This window comes from Syngnathus scovelli, chromosome 8, assembly GCF_024217435.2.
Source record: "Syngnathus scovelli strain Florida chromosome 8, RoL_Ssco_1.2, whole genome shotgun sequence".
In the NCBI taxonomy this organism is placed as follows: domain Eukaryota; kingdom Metazoa; phylum Chordata; class Actinopteri; order Syngnathiformes; family Syngnathidae; genus Syngnathus; species Syngnathus scovelli.
Genome location: NC_090854.1, coordinates 8,857,972 through 8,878,816, shown reverse-complemented (window position 1 = coordinate 8,878,816; position 20,845 = coordinate 8,857,972). Strand labels below are relative to the sequence as shown.

General features: G+C 43.5%; 2 protein-coding genes across 3 annotated transcripts; both read right to left on the bottom strand.

The window, feature by feature from the left end:
* Positions 1-724: 724 nt before the first annotated feature.
* Positions 725-4,832, bottom strand: cdca7a (cell division cycle associated 7a). Its single transcript, XM_049727533.2, has 10 exons — positions 4,691-4,832; positions 4,041-4,178; positions 3,837-3,959; positions 3,568-3,768; positions 3,421-3,495; positions 3,153-3,341; positions 2,938-3,066; positions 2,663-2,812; positions 2,454-2,590; positions 725-2,371 (listed from the first exon to the last, which is right to left on the bottom strand). The coding sequence occupies exons 1-10, from the start codon at positions 4,709-4,711 to the stop codon at positions 2,338-2,340; spliced, it is 1,197 nt and encodes a 398-aa protein (XP_049583490.1). The 5' UTR covers positions 4,712-4,832; the 3' UTR covers positions 725-2,337.
* Positions 4,833-5,254: 422 nt separating this feature from the next.
* map3k20a (mitogen-activated protein kinase kinase kinase 20a) lies at positions 5,255-20,460 on the bottom strand. 2 transcript variants are annotated; one of them, XM_049727488.2, is made up of 20 exons: positions 20,301-20,460; positions 18,583-18,772; positions 17,796-17,883; positions 16,669-16,770; positions 15,551-15,616; positions 15,293-15,321; positions 13,913-14,050; positions 13,538-13,624; positions 13,399-13,473; positions 13,221-13,327; positions 12,052-12,187; positions 10,158-10,202; positions 10,059-10,089; positions 9,834-9,973; positions 9,693-9,755; positions 9,532-9,621; positions 7,250-7,366; positions 7,087-7,161; positions 6,339-6,489; positions 5,255-6,266 (listed from the first exon to the last, which is right to left on the bottom strand). In XM_049727488.2, exons 2-20 carry the CDS (start codon positions 18,739-18,741, stop codon positions 5,590-5,592), a joined length of 2,376 nt encoding a protein of 791 aa, XP_049583445.1. In that variant the 5' UTR covers positions 18,742-18,772; positions 20,301-20,460; the 3' UTR covers positions 5,255-5,589. The 2 variants fall into 2 exon arrangements, with proteins under 2 accessions (XP_049583445.1, XP_049583446.1); XM_049727489.2 differs by having other exon boundaries at positions 20,308-20,451.
* Between the last annotated feature and the right edge of the window lie 385 nt (positions 20,461-20,845).

Sequence of the window (20,845 nt, the reverse complement as noted above, 5' to 3'; positions counted from 1 at the left end):
GTGTTTGTGTGTTTGCTATTGCTTGCAGCCAGTCGAAAATGCAAACTTTTTAGTTCAGCGTTTTTATTGAGAATTTGAACAGTTTTGCAAAAAGTTCCAAGTCACTTGTGACGAATCTGCAGTCGCGAATCACAAGACCGCGCAACTCGCTTTATCATAACAGTCGTAACTCAAGCAAGCAGACTAAGCAAGATAACATGGGAGCAACTTGACATGTAACTTCGGCTGGATTCGTAAAGTCGTTCTCATTTAACTTTGAAAGTTGATAAGTTTACCTTGAGTGACCCCAAAATATAAAATGCCCCTTGAAGCAGGTTGTTTTGGGCGAGCGTGCAGAGAAGCACCTGAGTCCGTCATGTGATGTCACGGCTGCCTGTGCGTCATGAGCCCCCCCCTCGGTTAGCGGTACCCCGCAGACCGCCGCCACACGCTGCTCATTTACTGCTACGCTGGTTTTCATAATTAGCACCGCGAGGCCTCATTAAATCTGCTCTAATGAATAAATATTGTATTTCATAGCGTGATTAGCAGATCAGCTCAATGCCGAAGCGTTGTAAACAATTACTTGGCCAAATATTCATCACCCCAAAGTGGAAGATCATTTAAAACCCAAAAAGGAGCAGCATTCTCAAGTGCATCGTTATTATACCAATCATAGATTTGGAAACGTTACATTTTGATGGCAATTTTTTTTTGTCTGTCAGAGGCTAGCGTGTCGGACCGCTGTAAATAAAAACAGTTTATCATCTTTATTGCTAATCACGTGTCGGACTTGTCGGATCATAGCACACATCATGATTGTTGATGTTTTCTTAAATTGTTGTTTCTAATTTTGTTTCAATACCATCGACTTTGAGGCTTAAAGCTTGGAGTTGTTTGGAAGATAAACAATGTACTGATGTATAAACATGTTCCAAGCTGAATGAAGTAGTCCTCACAGAGGGTTAAGTTCTAGTCATCATGTGTCCAGAATCACAAAGGTGAGCACAAAATGAGCCAGAGCGCAGGATGAAATGATTTACAGGTACAAGACTCCCATTAGAGCGCGCTAATTGTTTCCACGCCATTAGCGCCGGTTATCTAATGAAGGAGATATAAGCGGTACAGTACATCACAGCAAGCTCCTCACCATCGCCGCATGGCAAGCAGTGGACCCCGACACACACGGCAAGCTCACGTCAACCACTGTGTGAATTCTACATTTAAAACAATGTAAGAAAGAAGTTGTAGTTCAATTTGTACAACATTTATATCTGCTCAGGATTATCATCACATCTATGAACAACTTCAAGAAGTGATTCTCCAGCAGGTGATATCAGTGGTGTGAAAATATACAAACTAAAAATAAGCATCTTATACTCATGAAATATTGTGGCAGACAGAACCAAAGCTGCAGAGATAAAAGAATGCAGTGATAATAGAATGCAATAAAGCAGTCAATGAGCACCTAATAAGTAACAAGCTGCTATTGAATTTGAAAATACAGTGGAGCCACAATCTGTTCGGGAAGGCTTTTCGAGAAGTGAATCGTTCGAATTCCTAATCATGTTTTCCCATTACAAATAATGGAAAGAAATTAATCCGTTCCAATAAAAAACAAAACGCCCTTTTTAAAGCATTTTTTCATTTGCGCATTTTTGTCCGATCGCGTAACTGTAGCGCACCGCCGAACGCAAAATCGGAGCGCGTCGCCGACTGCGCAACTGCACCGCGGTGGTTGGATTATTGTGACAGAGCCGTCGCTATAATTTAGACAATATTTTTAAAGTCCTGATGTACTTTCCAAAATTTAAGTGGACCTCAGTGCGCAGGGAGCTTGATTTGGTCCGATCGCCTATCCGCAGCGCACCGGGCGCTGACTGTCGCATTGATTTAGGAGCGTCTTTGTGTTTTAAGATGGCTTTACTGCTCCCACTTGCTTCCTTTGGAGGCATGATTAGAGTTGATGCAATCCTCGTAGTAACGAGAATGTAATAACAGAGTCAGTTGGCATACGGGTCCTCTCGGCTCATCTCGCGAGGTTCGACAACCGAATTTTGTCCGACATCCGAAGCAAAAAAATCTCGAATTTTTTGTTCAAATACTAATTTGTTCGAGAACCGGGACGTTCGAAAACCGAGGCTCCGCTGTACAGTAAATGTTTGTTTCTTGAACTGTAAAAACAAGTGTGGGTTTAATCTAACATTGCCAGAAAGGCAATTCACAGTGATCAATAAAATGGCAATTAAAAAAATTTGCTCAGACGATCATTTCATATGCAAGTCCAACAATTAAAAGAGAATCTGGCGGCAAAAAAAGTGTCAAAGTTGGTTGTCCAGCGTCTCCTTTGGCTGCTCATCACTCACTAATCCCTTCCAGCTCCTTCTTCAAGCTGCAGAGACAACAACGACAATAAATATCGACAAACAATAGCTACAATTTAAAAAATAAAATGTCAGAAGTGCATCCCTCACCTTCTCAGGTAGGCGTGAACATTGTCAAAGCCGTGATATTTGGCCAGATAGACCAGGACTCCGGTAGCGCAGCGACCTTCGCGGGCGCGGCAGAAGCTGCAGTTACAGATCCCCCGGCACGGCGGGCAGCGCCATTCCTGTTGGGACGACGAGGCACACGTGCGATTCGAACAAGGTTTGTGGGCATAGACAGCTCATACGGAACTCACCGTGTCCAGCAGTGCGTCTCGCACTTCTTCACCGTAGCGGTTCCGAAGGCACGGGCCGCAGAACTGACCCCGGACGCCGACGCAGTTTGGATTGCGGCAGTTGGTTTTGGTGTCCACTGTTTTCTGGCGGCACTGGTGACAAGTGGTTCCCTGGAAAAGAGACACAAAGAAAAGGAAGGTTAGGTTTTCAAACTAAGGCTAGGGTTTCAAACCAGGATTATGCTGAAGTGGGTTGAGCGGCTAAATTTATATTGAAACATTCTTGCTGGACTCACAGAGACGGTGTTGTACACTTTCTCCCTCACGTTGTCGCAAATGCGTGCAAGCTCATCCTCGGTGACCTCATCCACAGGTCGCACCACGTGAGGTATGGCCTTTTTGCCGTTGCATGAACGGCGGCGAACCTGCACACAAAACATGATCAGCCGTGAGCTTTGTAGCGGTGTCAACAACAACAGACAGACCTAACTTAGACCGAAACGCATCTTACCGACTCGTCTACTTCTTCGTAGTAGCGGCTTCGTCGCACCAGGCTGAACTTGTCCTCCGGTTCTTCCTCTTCTGGTGTCGGGCTAGGCGGTCCTTCCACTAGCGTACGAGAACGAGTGTGGGGCCGAGACACCCGCTGCGAGCTCCTCCTCAAAGTTTCCGGCATGGAGCGCCGAGGTGCACGTCGAGCCTGAAAAGTGATGAAGATGAATATCCTGATCTGATAGAGAATCAGCATACCTAGAACCTTATTTGAACACGCTCCTTACCGTTGATGATGCAGATGTCATCGTCTTGGGGAAAAATCCAGGTACTTTGTTGAGCTCTGCCATCAGCTGAGCGAGCTGAAACAAAAAAAAAAAATGGATGAGTGACATTCTGATCAGTTCACTTTGGATCAAGCAAATCTTGGCTACCATTTCTTTGTTCTCTTTAATATTTAGAGCTCTCTTGCTCATAAAATTCTCTTCCTCATCAGAGTTCAGTTCTTGAGAAGGGAGGACGGGTTGAGACGCCGGCCTCTTGGAGCCCGCCTTCTTGGTGGGGAAAGCAAAGGCCACTTTCAAAAGGTTAGACCTGCTTCCACGTCTCGCAGGTGGAGAATCAGGATCTACTTTCTGGAAGCAAACATTTTTTTAACCCATAATAATGATACATTTTCACCAGTGCCTTCTTTTATAGTCACCATTGCTTCCATCTGAGTGTTGATGAGCTCATCCTCAAACCCGGTGCATGCATCTTCCTTTGCAGGGGCCTTCAGAGTGTTCAGTTTGACAGGCGACCTCCTCGGCGTCCGGGAGCCCCTCCTCTAAAATACAAAATGTTGTTAGCACCAGTGCTCACGGGCATCACATTAGTCACCGCCCGGTAACAACACACGTGTTATTACCGTGTTTGCAAAGCCCCCATCAGAGCCAAAACTGTCACAGCTGTCGTCGGAAGAAGAGGACGTCTCCATGGTAACCTGGGGGACGTTGCGGAAGCTCCTCAAATTCATCCCAGTGGAGGGAGGCTGGGCTGCTGCAATCTGTGGCAAAGTAACCAAGAATCACAAGCGTGTTAACCTCACAAATAAGCACCCAGCAGTGTCTTTAATTTTGAAAGGATAGCACATATAGCCTGCCAATAGTTCATCAATTCTGCCTAGTTTTGGTGTCACTTAAAAATGTAATTATATAAAAAAATAAGGCCATATCTAAGTGCACCTCAAACATTAGAAACCATACTGGTTATACGTTATCATGACAAAACTAAGTTATCGGCTGGACCTAAACTTTTTAATGATTGTATTCATTATTCATCTTATTCATAAGGCTGAAGACATGCAACTAAGAAAATATTGGTATTTTATCAAAAATTATACTTATATTAAATTATAAACTAGTATCGATCTCCGTGCTTGAGATAAGTCATTCAAATACAAGACGGACACGTTCAAATTTGTCTTGTTTAAAACGAACTCGAACTTAAAGTACGAACTTAGTATGGCGTAAACAATCAAGCAATAAACAAAATAGCAAATATTGTATTTGGTGTTACCTTGGAGCGTGTGCAAGGCATTTTTTTCTTCAAAATTGTTGCCAGAAGAGCGATAAAGGCGATCTGCACTGTTGCTTAGCTCTTGAGCTCAGCAAGGAACAATGCATATCCGCTTTCGGGAGCGCGCACAGTTCACGTTCGTTTCCCGCGCCACTGAAACGTCCTGGAAGCTGAGTAAAACAAATGATGTGTTTAAAGAGAATAGTTAACACTTTGAAGTGTATAACAGTGAAACCTCCATGTTAAATTAAGTAAGAATAACACAAGTTTGTATTTGACCAAAACAAATGAAAGGAAGCTTTTTTTTGTGACACAAATGTATATGTGCCTTGCATGTGTTTTGGCGTGGCGCGATTTTTTTCTTATGAATTTGCATACAAGGCGGGTAAAAAGACCGATTTCCCTCCAAATCCTCTTTACGGAAGAGGATTCGGGCCAGTGAAGAAAAAAAAACCCTTCACATTCCACTATTAGTTTTTCAATCTGGATGAAAGATTTTGCCTCAGTGTTAACGTTCAACTTCCAATGTTTCACGTTAATTAAGAAAGGAAAAACAGCACAAACTATTTGTCAATGATATTTATTTAAAATACATTCTTTTAAAAATAGTTTTTCATATCTGAATTAAAAATATATGCATACTTTTTATGCTATATTCTCTACAGCAAAAAAAGCACAATTAGGAACACATTATTTGGAGAGAGTACACAAAGAGCAATAACTCTTTGGCATGTAACTTTAAATATATTCAGAGCATTAATACAGCAGGCAAAAAACATTGTAATTCATTTATATACAAAGTTGTGCAACTCCCTAATGGAAACAGTCACAGTAAGAGCATGTACTGTATTGAAATAGTATACTGCATATACTATAGTAAACACATGGTGCCTGCCATATTAAGTCCTGCCTCCAGCACCACGTCCTCCGCGCCCACCTCTCCTCGGCCGACCTCTAACCGCTTTATTATCCTGTCGCGGTATCCTTTTGTGGCGCTCCACTTTGATCCAGCCCCCATCGCTGCTTGCTTTGGCCTCTTCGCTTTCTTCATTGGCGTTTTCCGTCACTGACATGATACCGGGTATTACGCGTGGGCGGATCTGCGCTGCGGCGCTGTAACTGTTGGACCGCGGCCTCGCTGGGTGTCGAGGGCTTTTGTTTTTATTTGCGCTTTGGCCTCCTCTCGTGCTGCCCCTCCCTTGACCGCTGCCAAAAAAGCCCTCTCTTCTATACTCGAGCACTATGCCCGCGCTGACGGGCCGCTCTTTTTCTGACATGCTTTCTGAGGTGGTGCTGCACGGGCTGCTGCCCTTTGACCCCAAGTAGAGCGGCAACAGTTTGGCTGAGAGACCGGATGTGGGCGAGGAGCTGCGCGAGTCGTTCCAGGCGCTGGCGGGGGAGCGGACGGGCGAGCGTCGCGCCGCTGCCGCGTAAGAAGTGGCTTGGCTTTCGTGTACCGACAGGAACTGAGGAAGAGTGCAGGCTCCTGAGCTGGTGAAGGCGGCGCTGGGCTGCTGAGTTTTCTGCCTGACGATCTGCCGCAGCCTCACACTTCGCATCCAGGATTGATCAATGTCTAAAACAAATAACAGCAATTGTATTGTTACACAGCGCTAAACATGGAGTCAATTCTCGTTCAACATCTTACCAGGGTTAGTCCTGCCCCTAGGACTCAAGTCAAAGTGAACGGCTGTTGGTTCGATGACAAGCTCCACGGTTTTGATGGCATCCTGTCCTCCAAGCTGAGACCACGTCATGGGGCAGCTGTATTTCGTTGACTTTGGTAACTTGACATTGCTCTGTATTGACATATTGGAAAGGACAGCTAAGCTCTATTTCCACCAAACACTGTTTGTTGTTTTGTTTTGCTGGGTAGCACGTCCGCCTCACAGTTAGGAGGGTGCGGGTTCGATTCCACCTCCGGCCCTCCCTGTGTGGAGTTTGCATGTTCTCCCCGGGCCCGCGTGGGTTTTCTCCGGGCACTCCGGTTTCCTCCCACATTCCAAAAACATGCTTGGTAGGCCGATTGAAGACTCCAAATTGTCCCTAGGTGTGAGTGTGAGTGCGGTTGGTTGTCTGTCTCTGTGTGCCCTGCGATTGGCTGGCAACCAGTTCAGGGTGTCCCCCGCCTACTGCCCGATGACGGCTGGGATAGGCTCCAGCACGCCCGCGACCCCCGTGGGGACTAAGCGGTTCAGAAAATGGATGGATGGACTGTTTTTGAGAGCTTTGGTGCCCTCTTGTGGCATCATGGTATCAAGGAACTATGTTGAAGTGAATTGAGGAGCTAAGTGAGCTCCTCCCCTCGCTTCAACATGGCATCAAAAACTAATACATTCCATTGACGCATGAAGTCCAGTGGAAATGAGTGATTGACAGGTGTCATCAACATTCACCTTATAACTGACTGTGTAGTCCACTTTCTGGTTCAGCTGCAACCCGACTATCCATTTGTCCATCACAAATGGCGGCTGCATTAAAAGGGAAGTTTGTTTGTCAGTGTGGTTCAAACAAGCAAGGATGGAGAATAAATTGAACGAGAAGAGAAAAACATCAAACCTTATTCATCCGCATGGGCTCCACATCCTGTCGATTGGGGCTGAAAATTACATCCTTGATGTAAGTTAAAGCCACGTCGTCTCCGTCGAGTTCCAAGAACATTTTCCACTTGCAGTCCTAAACAAGGAAATGGTCTATTGTAAGACACGGCAGGCAGTCTAGTGCACTCAGCAAATGTTGCCTGATTGCGAGTCTGAAATAAAATAATTGAGCATGCCACTTTTCTATGTGGGGAAAGCTTTTTATGTGAAGCTACAGCACAACCTAGAGGGAGTTCTGTGGCAGTGCCTCTGAAATGAATGGGAACACTTTCCCACTAGTACTTTCTCATAAAGAAGAGAAAATGGTTTTGTAAATTTGTCCTTGCCGTTCCAATACTGTTGGACAGGACTGTAAGCATGAATATATTCTGTTTGAGCTACAACGGTGTCAACGAATCCACAATTGCCCATTAGTGACAAAGCGGACAGCTTTTACAGTAACTCATACGAAATGTTGAATTGACTCAATGTCATGAAATAACTTTGCTTTGGGAATGTTTCCAATCCGGACCCCAAAGGCACTTTTAGTGTCCCGACAGCGCCGGAAAAGTGCACAATTGTATCTGAAAGTGTTGCCTAGCAAACCAGTTGCCGTTGTTTTCCTCCTCACATCACATCCTCGCGGTGGGGGGGTCCAAATGTGAACAATGCCTCCTTTTGCCCCCCCCCTGCACACTACATGCTGACGAAGCAGTAATGATTCCGCCCATCCCCAAACGGCCGCCACCGAGCCACAGGTCAGCGCTCAAGCGCACTGGGTTCAGGGCGCTAGCCGATCCATTGTGCGCTAGCCGATCCATTGTGCGCTGATCACAGGGAAGGACATCAGAGGAGCGCTGCTGACACACTCGTCTGAGGAGCCTTCGCCCTCTCCTGCTGGGGCCGTGCGGGGGGGGGGGGGGGGGGGTCGGATTGTGGGAAAGGGGAGGGGGGGTCTCAAAAGGGAAACCGGCTGGCTCGAAAAGCCGGCAGCGGCCTCGGCGTTGGCCCCGGGACAGTCGCGCCGGGGCTGCGGCGTCGGCGCTTGTCTAATCACTCCGGCAGAAACAATGTCGCGTAATGATGCCTTGGACCCGAGTGCATATAATGACAACTCATACATAATTCAGCACCTTTCACTTGGCTGCACGGTGATATCCTCATTAGCAGGGAACCCTCAGTGGCTGTCAGATGGTGGCCGCTCAATCGCAAGGCCCTCATTTTGTCTTTGAGAAGTGCAGCTGCTTCCATGACATCGCCAGCAAAGAGGGGCGAAGAGGAGGGGAAAAATGCAGTGTGGGTTTGTTTTATTTTGTGCACACACACACGCAAACGCACGCATAGACAAAAAAAAAACTTCCAGTTTGTAAAAACAAGGCTGACACGGAACCTGACACCAGGCAGGGGAAAATAATTAGCTCTCATTTTCTCAGCCTCCTGTTTCCTTCTCCCCGCTGTGTTTTCGACCCACTAAACCACCACATGTCAGAAGAAATGGGAGGCAATTAGCAGGCTCGTTTCAGCCCTGCCGAACACACTGAAAGAGGACTATTTATGATGGGACAATGAACAGCTGAAAGATTAAATAACGTTTTCCTTTTAAAAAGAAAACGACTTCTGGCTAAATGGGCTATTTTTGATTAAATTTGAACGGCAAGTGAAGAGCCGGCCTTTTTTTTGTGACGGGGTGGGGTGGTGGAGGGGGTTCACAAAGGGCTCCGAGTGGCGCTGGATGTGGTACATGGAGGAGAATGACATGTTTATTTGTCTGCTTTTATACCTGCATAGTGATGCCTGTAATGGTCAGTGTAACAGCTGTCATTAGGGATCCTCGGGGGGGGGGGGAAGAGGAAAAAAGCTTCGGCATATCAATGCTTCAACTCTCACAAAACAGTTTGAACGTGTGCACGCTTACGCTCACTGGCCACCATATTAGGTACACGTAATTATACCTTTTCAAACATAACTGTGCTCAAGCTTGATTGCTAACTTTGTTAATGGGCAATGGATGAGAACATTCCCTTCTTTTTGCCTTATATGAAGGGAAGATGCCATTTGAGGACTGTAGCCACAGCTAGCTAGCTAGCTAGCTAGCTAGCTAATTGCGCCAGACCACTGCTGATCGTGTTTGTATATGCAAGGGGAGGAGCAAATATGGTTCTCAGTCTTTGCACATTTTCAGGTGTATTTGAAAAAAAAATAATAATAATAGAATTTAATAGAATCTCTGAATTTACTTTGCAGGTCAGGTCAGAAACTTACGTTTTTTCCCGTGCCCGGCTTCCAATGGTACCCAAAGACGAGTTCCAGATTAACACTTTTACTGTTTTCCACCTCATTTTTGAGCTCTTCCTAGAAAGAAAAAAGTTGTACTTGGACACAAATTGGATACAAGCGAGAGAAAACTTTCATTCACATTCTACCTTGAGCAGAGGTGGGAAGTGGACCAGTCCGAGGTAATCATTAATCAGCTTTTCAATTTCACTCTGCCAAAGAGCAAACGAGACATAAATCACGACAAGCGGAGCATGGTGGGAACGCGGCGACATTTGCCTCGGCCTTGCCTTCAGGTGCATGACGTGACCTTTGGACTTGATGCCCATGTCGCGCATGTCGCTCTCCGAAAGCAAAAGGAGCCTTTTGCCGGTGATGTGATTGTCTCGCAATAGGTCAGCATACAGGTGCATGCCGTAGCCGCTAGCGTCTACGGGACAAAGTGACAAAGTAACTCAAATGTTTCAATCGTCCCAAAAAAAAAAAAAAAAAAAAAAAACATAAATCATACAAACCTTCACCGAATATTTGCTGCATCCAGAAATACTGCATAGCATAACGGGCACACGTTAGCTATGAATAACAATAACGCATTGTGTAGTTCCGACACTGACCACATGCTCCTCCGTCCACGTGTAGATGTCGAGCGTAGGCAGCAGCTGCAAAAAGACAAAACACAAGTTAGGAAATGAGGGTAAATGGAAAAGAGACATTTCCAAACAAGTAAGTTCCCCCCCCCCCCCCCCCCATCAGGCCTCTTAATGGTCTTTTATCAGACTTGGAATGTCCATCTGCCTGCGCCGCCGCCGTCTATTTGAATGACAAATCATTTATTGCTCAATAAATGTAACCGCGCAGAAACTCGACAGGCAAAATAAAGACTCCGTCATTGTGATGGGTAGAATGGCGCGTAATGACAGAAATGTTGGCGTGGAAAATTGGAGGAAAAATGACTAAGTGAGGGAGTCATCTCCTTTCAGCGTCTCCTTCAGATTAAGAGCTGAATGCGGGCTTCCATAAACAGTGGCTGGCGCCATACAGTACATGGCATAAAGACGCCCGGCCCCGCCCGCCAGCATTTCCCGCCTCCTCCATGCTGCGCTTTGCAACCAAGCGCATTCAGACTCTTTTCCACAAACACTTTTCAACACATGGACTGCTTGTGTGCTTTCTTCAAACATGTGATGTGCCGTTGTGTGGAAATCTGCACAATCTGCTTTTTTATTTTTTTTTATTTAAAAATCGCACAGCGGATGAAAGGCATGCTGGGTAATCAGACCCATGAAGGCTTTTAGATGTATGCACGTGCTTTTCCTGTATCCTCTTTCTGTCCAACCTGAAGCAAGTTTTATGTATGATCTTCATCACCGTGCATGGAAAGAAGCAATTTGGAAATCAAAATGATACATCAAAAAAGAACATTTTAGAGGAATTTAAACTCCTGTCAGTTATATTTTGGCATGAAATCATTTTGAAATTGTTAAAAAAAATCAAATATCATATTTCAGATACTTTAGTAGGGGTAACGATTAATCAATGATCGAATTAATCGATTACTTTTGACAATCAATTCATTGTTTAGATCCTTTTTTTTTTTATTTGAAATCCTTCAGCTAACACAAATGGTATGTAAATTCAACCTGCCAGCGTGGACAACGCCACGAACTGAACAGCATATAGTAGAATTATGGTATATAGGAGAGGCGATATTTCCAAATCTGCCAAAACATCATAATTATTAAAACAGCCAATTATTTTTGGCCTTATTATTAAGTACTTCACACAAGGGCCCGAGGACATCGCAGTAAGTGAGAGACTGCCGCAACAACTGCACTCCGCCACATTCAGAACAAATTGGCCAATCTTAATGTCAGCAAAATGTCACTTCATCATAAAAGATTGGCCTTCCCCTGCGCTTGTGGCTTCTTTCTTCACAGCATGCCACATCAAGCATACACCAAATGACTTCCATAATGTCCATAGGGTGACGACTCAATGGAGAATTTATTTCTCTGTCAAACGGCTCTATTTTCTGAATGACAGACTAAATGCATAAAACGCACTAGAAGCACACAAAATAGTGCTTTCATAGGCAGTAATTATAGCTAATGGTTTACAAGTAATTAATCTAGAAACAAGTTCTTCTACAACACCAATCCTGCATTAGTGGCGATTCCACTTGATTGATTGATAAGGCAGCACTGTGCAGAAAATTCGATTTAGCTTTTCATCCGGGGCCATACAGCAGGCGACATATGGAACATGGATGTTGGAAAATGTCCAGCCATAAAATGCATTTTGAAATTGGATTGATATTTAAATATGATGCAAATTTCACTTCATGGCTGCATTGTACTGAATTCATTTCAACGCATTTTACTTCCAACGTTGCCTCATATGGTCCATCTAATGGAGGAGGGTGATTTCGTTAGCTGGCCGACAGGAGGCCCTGCTGAGGCCACTTTGAAGCAAGGTTGTGACAAGGTGAAGTGCTGAGGGGCAACTCACCGGGCTGTTGGATTGTTCGATGAGTTTGTGCTCCCACATCTTCAGACGGCGCTCCCTCTCCTTCAGTTCCTGCTCTTTGCTACTCAGGTTACTCTCCAGCTTCTTCAGCCTTTCGAGGGTGGCTTCAATTTCGCACCTGAAAGGCCACAAAAAAAGTCACAACAACAATCGGATATGTGACGTTGAAATTTTTGGTTGGCTGATGTGGTTCAGAAAAAAAAAAAATAAAAAAAAAAATATATATATATATATATATATATATATATATATATATATATATATATATATATATATATATATATATATATATATATATATATATATATATATATATATATATATTTTATTTAATGTTCTTATAATATTTTATTATTTTATACAGTTGTTTATTTTCTGGTTATTTTTCAATTTATATTTCAAGTTGAGTTTTGGTAGTTGAATAAAAACCGATTTTGCAAATCAGTGAATAGTGTTTAGTAATTGCGATTACAATATCATTCAGAACCGCATGGCCTTACTCTCACAGGTCAGTTGTTCTGTTTTCTAAAAGGTCATGACCCCTTGTTAAAGGTCAAGCAAAAATCCAAACTCCAGTATTTACTTTTGACATACTTTCCCTGACAGAACACGCAAACACTACTCCGTATATATTCAAAGAACTTCAAACACACATAAACAACTCTGGGACCGGCTGGAGTGGACTGAACTCGGCGCGCGTGACCCGCGGGCTATTTGGAGCCCGCCTCACCTGCGCGTCCGCGTCGGCACCAGCGCGACTTTCTGAAGAAGCCGGCGCACGGCGAGGAGCTGAGGCAGAATAAAGTCGCAGCTGAGACTCAGGCTGTGCTGAACATCAACTGAACCTCCAGCTGCTCACACAGCCCAATTAAACACTTCGACTTGAAAAAGATGGTGATTATTTTTAGGGCCTTATGGGTAAAGAGAGGAAATATATCCAGATGGAGGAATCGTCGGAGGTTTTCATGCCTTTCTGCCGCCATCAGTCGAGTCATTAAAGATCTATATGAACCATCTCCACTTCTTTTTTTGTATTTCCCGACCCCCGTCAGCCACATTTCCATGTCATTCTTTGCAATTTCCTTTAGGCTGAGTGCACATTGAGTCGTCAATACATTGGGTTGGCCTGCCCGAATGGCTCATTACGTTACCTCCATTCAGACTTGTTGTGGAGGAAAGAGTTGCACTGTTGGGGAAGTTGGCTGTCGTTCGCCATGGTCTCTAAAGTAGACAGGATCTGCTTGAACGTTGGCCTATCCTGAATCGAAAGGAGCCGTTTTAGTGGCGTGCCATGTTGCGGCTCTCAAGGCCAGTGCTTGTGGGACTCACTTTTGGATCCGTCATCCAGCAGTCCCTCATAAGCTCTGCAAAGCTGGCAGGACAGCCGCTGGGGATGGTCAACCTCTGAAACGCAAATATATGTCAAAATTATTTTATAAATAGAATTTGGAAATGGGTGAGAAAATACCTCCTCCTTCTCCACGACAAGCCAAGCCACTTGTAAGCCTTCTAGGCCTTTGAATGGAACCTCGTGTGTCAGCATCTCCCAAAGCACCTATCACATTAATATACTCAAACATGAGAATGGACATTTAAAAATACTCCAAAAACAATGTTTACAAAAATTCTTCAGTTGAACTAGCCTTTTTGACATCAGTTTTAGATTAACATGCATTTTTAGAATTGAAGGAACTACTTGCAAATCCAACCTAACAAACTGTGGTTAGTCTTACACAACCAACTGCTTCATATGTCGTTACAGTCCTCACTACGTTGACTCATGATCACGTGAGTTCCCCAACTTTCTCTTCTGTTTGCTCGGCTTCTGGTTGTTGCCACTCACCACAGCGTAGGAGAAGGTGTCACAGGTCTCAGACACTCGCAGGCTCTGGATGACCTCAGGAGCCATCCACGGAAAGGTGCCCACTAGTGACATGTGCGTCGTATGGGTCAGAAACTTGGAGGCCCCAAAGTCACAAATCTGGAAAGAAGAAAAAAAAAAAAAAAAAACTTCTGAACTAAAATCGCTTTAGAATATATAGCCTCTGTCAGAGGCCTCAGGTGGTGCGTGTTGGCGACAAAATCTCCGCCAGCATCACGCTGAGCACGGGGGCCCCCCAGGGCTGCGTGCTCAGTCCATTGCTCTTCACCCTGCTGACGCATGACTGCACTGCGACCTACAGCGACAACCGCATAGTGAAGTTTGCTGACGACACGACTCTGGTGGGTCTCATCACGAAGGGCGACGAGACTCGGTACAGGTCGGAAGTTGACCTTCTGACCACGTGGTGCAGGGACAACAACCTCCTGCTGAACGTCAATAAGACCAAGGAAATCATTGTTGACTTCCGGAAGGGTCACACAACACACCTGCCGCTGATCATCGACGGTGCTGTGGTGGAGAGGGTGAGCTGCACCAAGTTCCTGGGGGTGCACATCAGTGAGGACCTCTCCTGGTCCGCAAACACCTCGTCACTGGCAAAGAAGGCTCAGCGCCGCCTGTACTTCCTGCGGAAGCTCAGGCGTGCATGTGCTCCTCAGGCAGTCCTGTCTACATTCTACCGTGGCACCATTGAGAGCGTCCTCACCAGTTGCATCGCTGTCTGGGGTGGTAACTGCACTGAACAGAACTTGAAGGCCCTGCAGCGCATAGTGAATACGGCTGGTAAGATTATTGGTGCTTCGCTCCGCTCCCTGAAGGATATTTACACCTCCCATCTCGCCCGCAAGGCAACCTCGATTGCCAGAGATGTGAGTCACCCGGCTCACTCTTTGTTTGACCTTCTGCCCTCTGGGAAGAGGTACAGGAGCCTGCGCTCCCGCACCACCAGACTCGCCAACAGCTTCTTTCTCCAGGCTGTTAGGGCCCTGAACTCGCTACCCCCTTCTGCGTAGCGTGCGGCACTGTTGCGCTATTTTCGGGAATGTCTGCTGTACGCGCACTTGCTCCTTTTTTTTCTGCTCCTCTTATTTATTTATTTATTGTTGTGTTATTTATTCATTATTTATTCAGCACGCTTTTGTTATACTTGTTTACTTGTTTGTCTGTTGTGAGCCATGTCTTGTCACCGTGGGATAGGGGGGAACGAAATTTCGGTTTCTTTGTGTGTCTTTGGCATGTGGAGAAATTGACAATAAAGCTGACTTTGACTTTGATGTGGCAACATGCTGTATTTTGGCTTGGATTTTTTATTTTCTTGATCGGCTCAAAAACAACACTTACCTTGAGGACTTTTTCTGCTGTTATAACAACTGAAACACAAATCATATGTTCTCTGTTACAAAAATGACAACGTTTGCATGAAAATTGAGACGTAACAATATCCACTCACATTAGGTACACCTGCCAAAATAACTCCATGGCAAAAATCACAAATTATCATAAAGTATGTCGGAAGTCTTGTATTGGATTGAATTGAGCAGGTGTGCCTAATGTTTTGGCTGCTACGTATACTTGAGCCACGAAAAATGGTATCAGTACCATTCCTTGACTTCAGGTCTCTGTGGATCACCTTTACAGGGGCCTCTGAGTGTAGATAATGGATTCCTAAAGTAAAAATGAAGAGAACAGTGAATTATTAGCCTAATTATTTGTTTACTGCAGTGTTTCCCAACCACTGTGCCGCAGCACACTGGTGTGCCGTGAGAGACGTTCAGCTGTGCCGTGGGACTGTCCAATATTAATTACAGAGCGCATTGTAAACAGGATCACCAAACCACTGGTCAGTTCGCGCAAGGCCTGGTCAGCCACTTGCTAATCGTGCATGTGTGGAGAATTGGAGAATCTTGAGATTTCATATTGTGTCGATATGATTGTATTGCATCGGCACATATTCACTTTATGTGTGTGTTGCTGTGTGCTTTTGCTAACAGTGACAGACACTATGACGGTTGTGGTGCGTTTGTGGTCCGATGGAAATCAGAGAATGCAGATCAACCGGAGAACCTGGATTGGTTATTTTTCACATACGTAAAATAAGCAGTCAAGTCGAGACTCCTCGACTGTGATAGCCACTCAGCTGCTGTCAGAACAGCAGAGCGTCTTTAAATGTGACTTTGTTCTTATTGTTGCAATATTTATAGACCTAGTCTAAAACAGTATACAAAATCACGTTGATTCTTTTATTTTAATCACAATCACTTTAGTTTATTTCTTACACCGTCTAAAACCTTTTTAAAAAACTGTCACTTTTATTTAAAAAAAGGAATACAATTTAAAGAATATTTGGTATTTATTTCTATTAAATTATTCGACTCTCCATACATATATAGGAATAGGACTCTACGTGTTTTGTTGTAATATAACTGATTTTAATATAGGAGCTTGACAGATTTTTGTTGGCGGTGTGCCGCGAGATTTTTTCCAATGAAAAGGTGTGCCATGAATGAAAAAAGGTTGGGAAACACTGGTTTACTGTACTGACACTAAAGATACAAATTAAATAAATTAATATTATTAAATAATTATTATTAAATAAAACATCTGCTTTGATTTTTTGATGAACACTGTATGCAAGGGTTGCTTATGTACACGTAAAGCTTGTCAACAAAAAGTAACCTTATGGCCGTGTATGACGACTAATGGATAACTTATCTCACCTCTGGCGATCTCTGTAGCCCACGTCATGATGTGCCCCATGTCCATTTCTTCACTTTCCTCACAGGAAAGGTAGTCGTACAGTGAGCCGCCACTGGCATATTCTATGCAGGAAACAGGAAAGCGCAGAAATAAACAAACCAATGAATAGCATCGTGAAATTCTCTGAAGGCCAAGTAAATGTGACAGGACTTTTGTTGCTTTCCTCGCTATAAACAGGGCATTTAAAAATGTGCTTGGCAGAGTACTGACGGGAAAAACATATTGATCTGATTTCTGATTGGATTACCGTCAAAATTGTTGTTTTGATGGCAGATTGCACTTTTATTTTTTAACCTGTCAAACTTGGCTTTGCTTGATAATTGTGACCAGTTGAGTGACCTTTTAATCGTAGTATTAAAGGATTAATAGTAGATTAACTTTAGGATTAATCTGTTTTCAGAATACCTCTGCTCTCATAGGATGATTGTTTAGCAAACCATTTGGAAGTGAAAACTACATTGGACAGCAAGCCTACTTCCTCAAATTTATATTCCGCCGCTATTGAGATGACATGCAACCAGGCACTGATAGCTGTTTTTTATTTTGTGAACAGTCGTACAGCATGTTGAATTAACAGACAATAGAGAAGCAAAACATTAATAACGAGCGACAACAAGTCAACTTCTGTCTGCGACTGCACTTTGCACCTTAATATGTTGCCTTCACATTCCGCAAATTATATGACACACACAGGAAACGCTTCTGCGTTTCAATAGTTTTCAATCCCTTCTTCACTGATTTTTTTTTCCATATCAGCATCACACTTTGAACTTGTAGCCAATATTGTTTTCCTGTGGGTGGCAGCTGGGGTTGCAGTCATAAAGGAAGACGCACATATTGGCTGTCTGAGCGCTGTGTCAACACAGGAAATTACAAATGATAATCAATAAACACTTTCTGCGATGACTCACCTTTGAATAAACAGACACCCGCTAGCTAGCTACTTTCCAACAAATCCATTTCTGTTCCAAACGATGGACACAGCAGCAGCAGTTGGAAATGCATTATGGAGTCTAACTATTGCCCAACTTTTTTTTTATGGAACAAAGTATTACATTAGTAGTACAAAATGTTTTACATCACATACCAGTGACGATTCCATAGTTGGGTGCCTCAACGATGGCGCCATAAAATTGGATGATGTTACGATGGCTGAGCACACTGAGGATTTCAGCCTGCGTGGTGGACACAAAAAGGGAAATTTTGTTTTTGTTAAACAAAAGGAAAAAATATATATACACATTACAAACAAGCATGCTGCCAGTGACAGTTCAGACCATTTAATTAAATAAACACCAATTTTAAAAACTATATGATCAATATTAATGCTAGGTTTAAAAGCATTTTTGGTGGTGTCAGATATTACGCAATACATTCTTTATTAAAGTTGTCTCGAGAGTGAACAGAAACCCGGCAAAAGCACTTAAGACTAACTGTAGCAAAACACTGTAATTAAGCAAACAATTGCTTCCCCACTTAAAAGTTGATTTTTTTTTTTTTAATTTTAACAGCATTAATCCCTGCAGCGCCAACTGAAGTTCAGTCAGTAATATTGTACAAGAGTTTCAAAAAAAGATATTCAGAGCCTGACAAATGAAGCTTTTTCAAAGATGATTCCTTTTTTTTTGTTGATAAGACAATGAGCATTTGCTTGAATCGGAGGCACCTCGGGTTGAAATTGTGCTAAACAGGATTTGCTAATAATGTTTCTTTTGCGACACGGTTCTGGTAGTGGGGGAGTATAATGACCATGAATGATGTGAGCGCAAGTCGCCACATCCCACTAAATGGGCTGGCAATTAAAATGATTACTATAGTGACAATTAAAAAGTACAAAGTGTACATGAAAAGCACCGGGCAATTACGACTCCCACCTCGTTCTCAATCTTGAGCAGCTTTTTCACCGCCACCTCTTTGTCCTGGGAGATCCATCTAGCCCGGTAGACACTTCCGAAGCTGCCGCCGCCGCAGTTCTCGAAGAAGTGGATGTCATCGAACGTGATTTGCACAAAGGAGCCGCTATGAGACGACATCTCATCCTGACACTTGGCGCTGACACCGCTTCTGGAGAATCACAAGGATGAAAGGTGGAATTACAGTTCACATGCAAAGTTGTGTCTGCTCATCCGTTTTGCATTGTTTTGTCATTTAAATGCAATAATTGCTCAAGTACAGAAAAGAAATACCCTTTACAATGCACACTAGGTTTTGGGGGAACTTCTATAATTTGCTGAACTTTTTGTTGTATTTTTTTTATTTCAGTTGCGTCGTTGTGGGCGTGAACACAGTTGACTCGATTCTTGGCCAATCAAAGCAGCTCCTCTCATCCAGTCATCCATCCAACTATTCATTCATTCATCTACCGAACTTATCCTAATGAGGTTCATGTAAGAGGAAACCAATGCAGGCACAGGGGGAACATGCAAATTCCACAAATCGAACCCTGTGAGACGGACGTGCTAACCAGTGCTCCACTATGCTGGTGAAGCACACAGTGTACCTCGTAGATTGATAATTCTATCCTTTTGTTTGTCGATAAAAGCATCAAGTTAAAAAAAAATAAAAATAAATCAAAGAAATCATTCTATCATTAAAGCAAAGTATAGCTCAGTTATTGTTCGTCGCTTTCTCAATTTGCAGCTGAGCCATTTGGGCTTTTAAAAGGATGTTACCTTGTTATTCATTGGAATTGCTGTCCATGGATAGATTTTCCTCAATTGTCACAGAGGGGAGCCATTGCTTTGCGACCATTAACGCGTATTCATGCTACACTCAGCTGCCACGGGGGCCGGCCCAATGTATTGTGTGTCCACTCAAGCGGGGTCACGAGGAACAGTGACATTACACCACTCATTCGCGATGCTTCTTCCTTAACAGCAAACAAAGCCGGAAGCGTGACAGCATTGATAAAGTCACATGAATGAATGACCTCCACAGGTCACTTTATTAGGCACCTGCACAATCTTGGCTCATCCAATGCAAGAGCGAAACAACTGTGTCATAGTGAGAGGCATTTTAATTGGGTGACCATATTTAGATCATTAATTATCTACCAAAAAGAAACTATCATCTATGCAGATGCAGAAGAACTGGAAGTAGTAGTTAATGACTACTTTCGATTTCTGCTGACTCATTCTAATTGTAGATTCTTTTAAACCACTTGCACTTGAAGCACGGTGAAAGTTTCAACGACGTAACGTTACACTGGCATAAAATATTACTAAATAGACTTTTGGTAAATAAAATAGACTTGTTTTTGTTGTCTTCTTAAGCCCCATGTGCTGTCATTTTGGTAATGATTTGGAGAGAAGTGACAAGACAACTAGAACACACTACTATGACGCATTCCTAATCTATATCATTTAAAAATATGCATCACAATGTTGATAGCTTGAGTAGAGGAGTGTAGTAGTAGTAGTAGTAGTAGTATGTACGGTCACAACAGCAAAGGTGACTGATACACAACTCCATAATAAATCGTAAAATGCGGGCTTTGATTTGACAGTTGAAGTTGTCACTAACGTACCTGAGGATGCCGAGCCACGCAAAAACAAAGCTAATGCGTAAACAAATGTTCACTCCTCATACGTACCACATACATCGACTTTTTGGAAGGGCGTCAAGCGGCTCGTCGTTGAAGGAGCACAAACTGGAAGTGAAGAATGAATAATGTTCCCGGAAATCGGGAGATACTCGCCTCTTTTTTTTTTCACGTGTTCTGCCCACGGTGGTTTTACTGGTTACACAACTTCTCGACTTGCCTTGAAGGACGAGGAGGACCGGCCTCTTTAGAGACACAATTCTAATGACAACAGCGCTCTCTGCTGGCCATAAATAAGAATGATGTGTTCCGGGTATTTCACTTCAGTTTATGTAGTTCTCGGTTTACGACGGAGTTGTGGGAGTATCGGCGACGATCGGAAAAACAAAAACTGCTGGGCCATAATAATAAAACAATCAATTGGAAAAACAGTTACAGGAATCGTAATAGATTTCTTCAAATCTGGGCTCAGAACGTTCAAGTGTCCTTGGACAAGACACTGGTGTTAAATGTGTTATATAAAAATACAGAGAGTATATTTAGACTGACATTTTCCATTACTCCCAAATATTTGTAGTCAAACAAATTACTCTGCA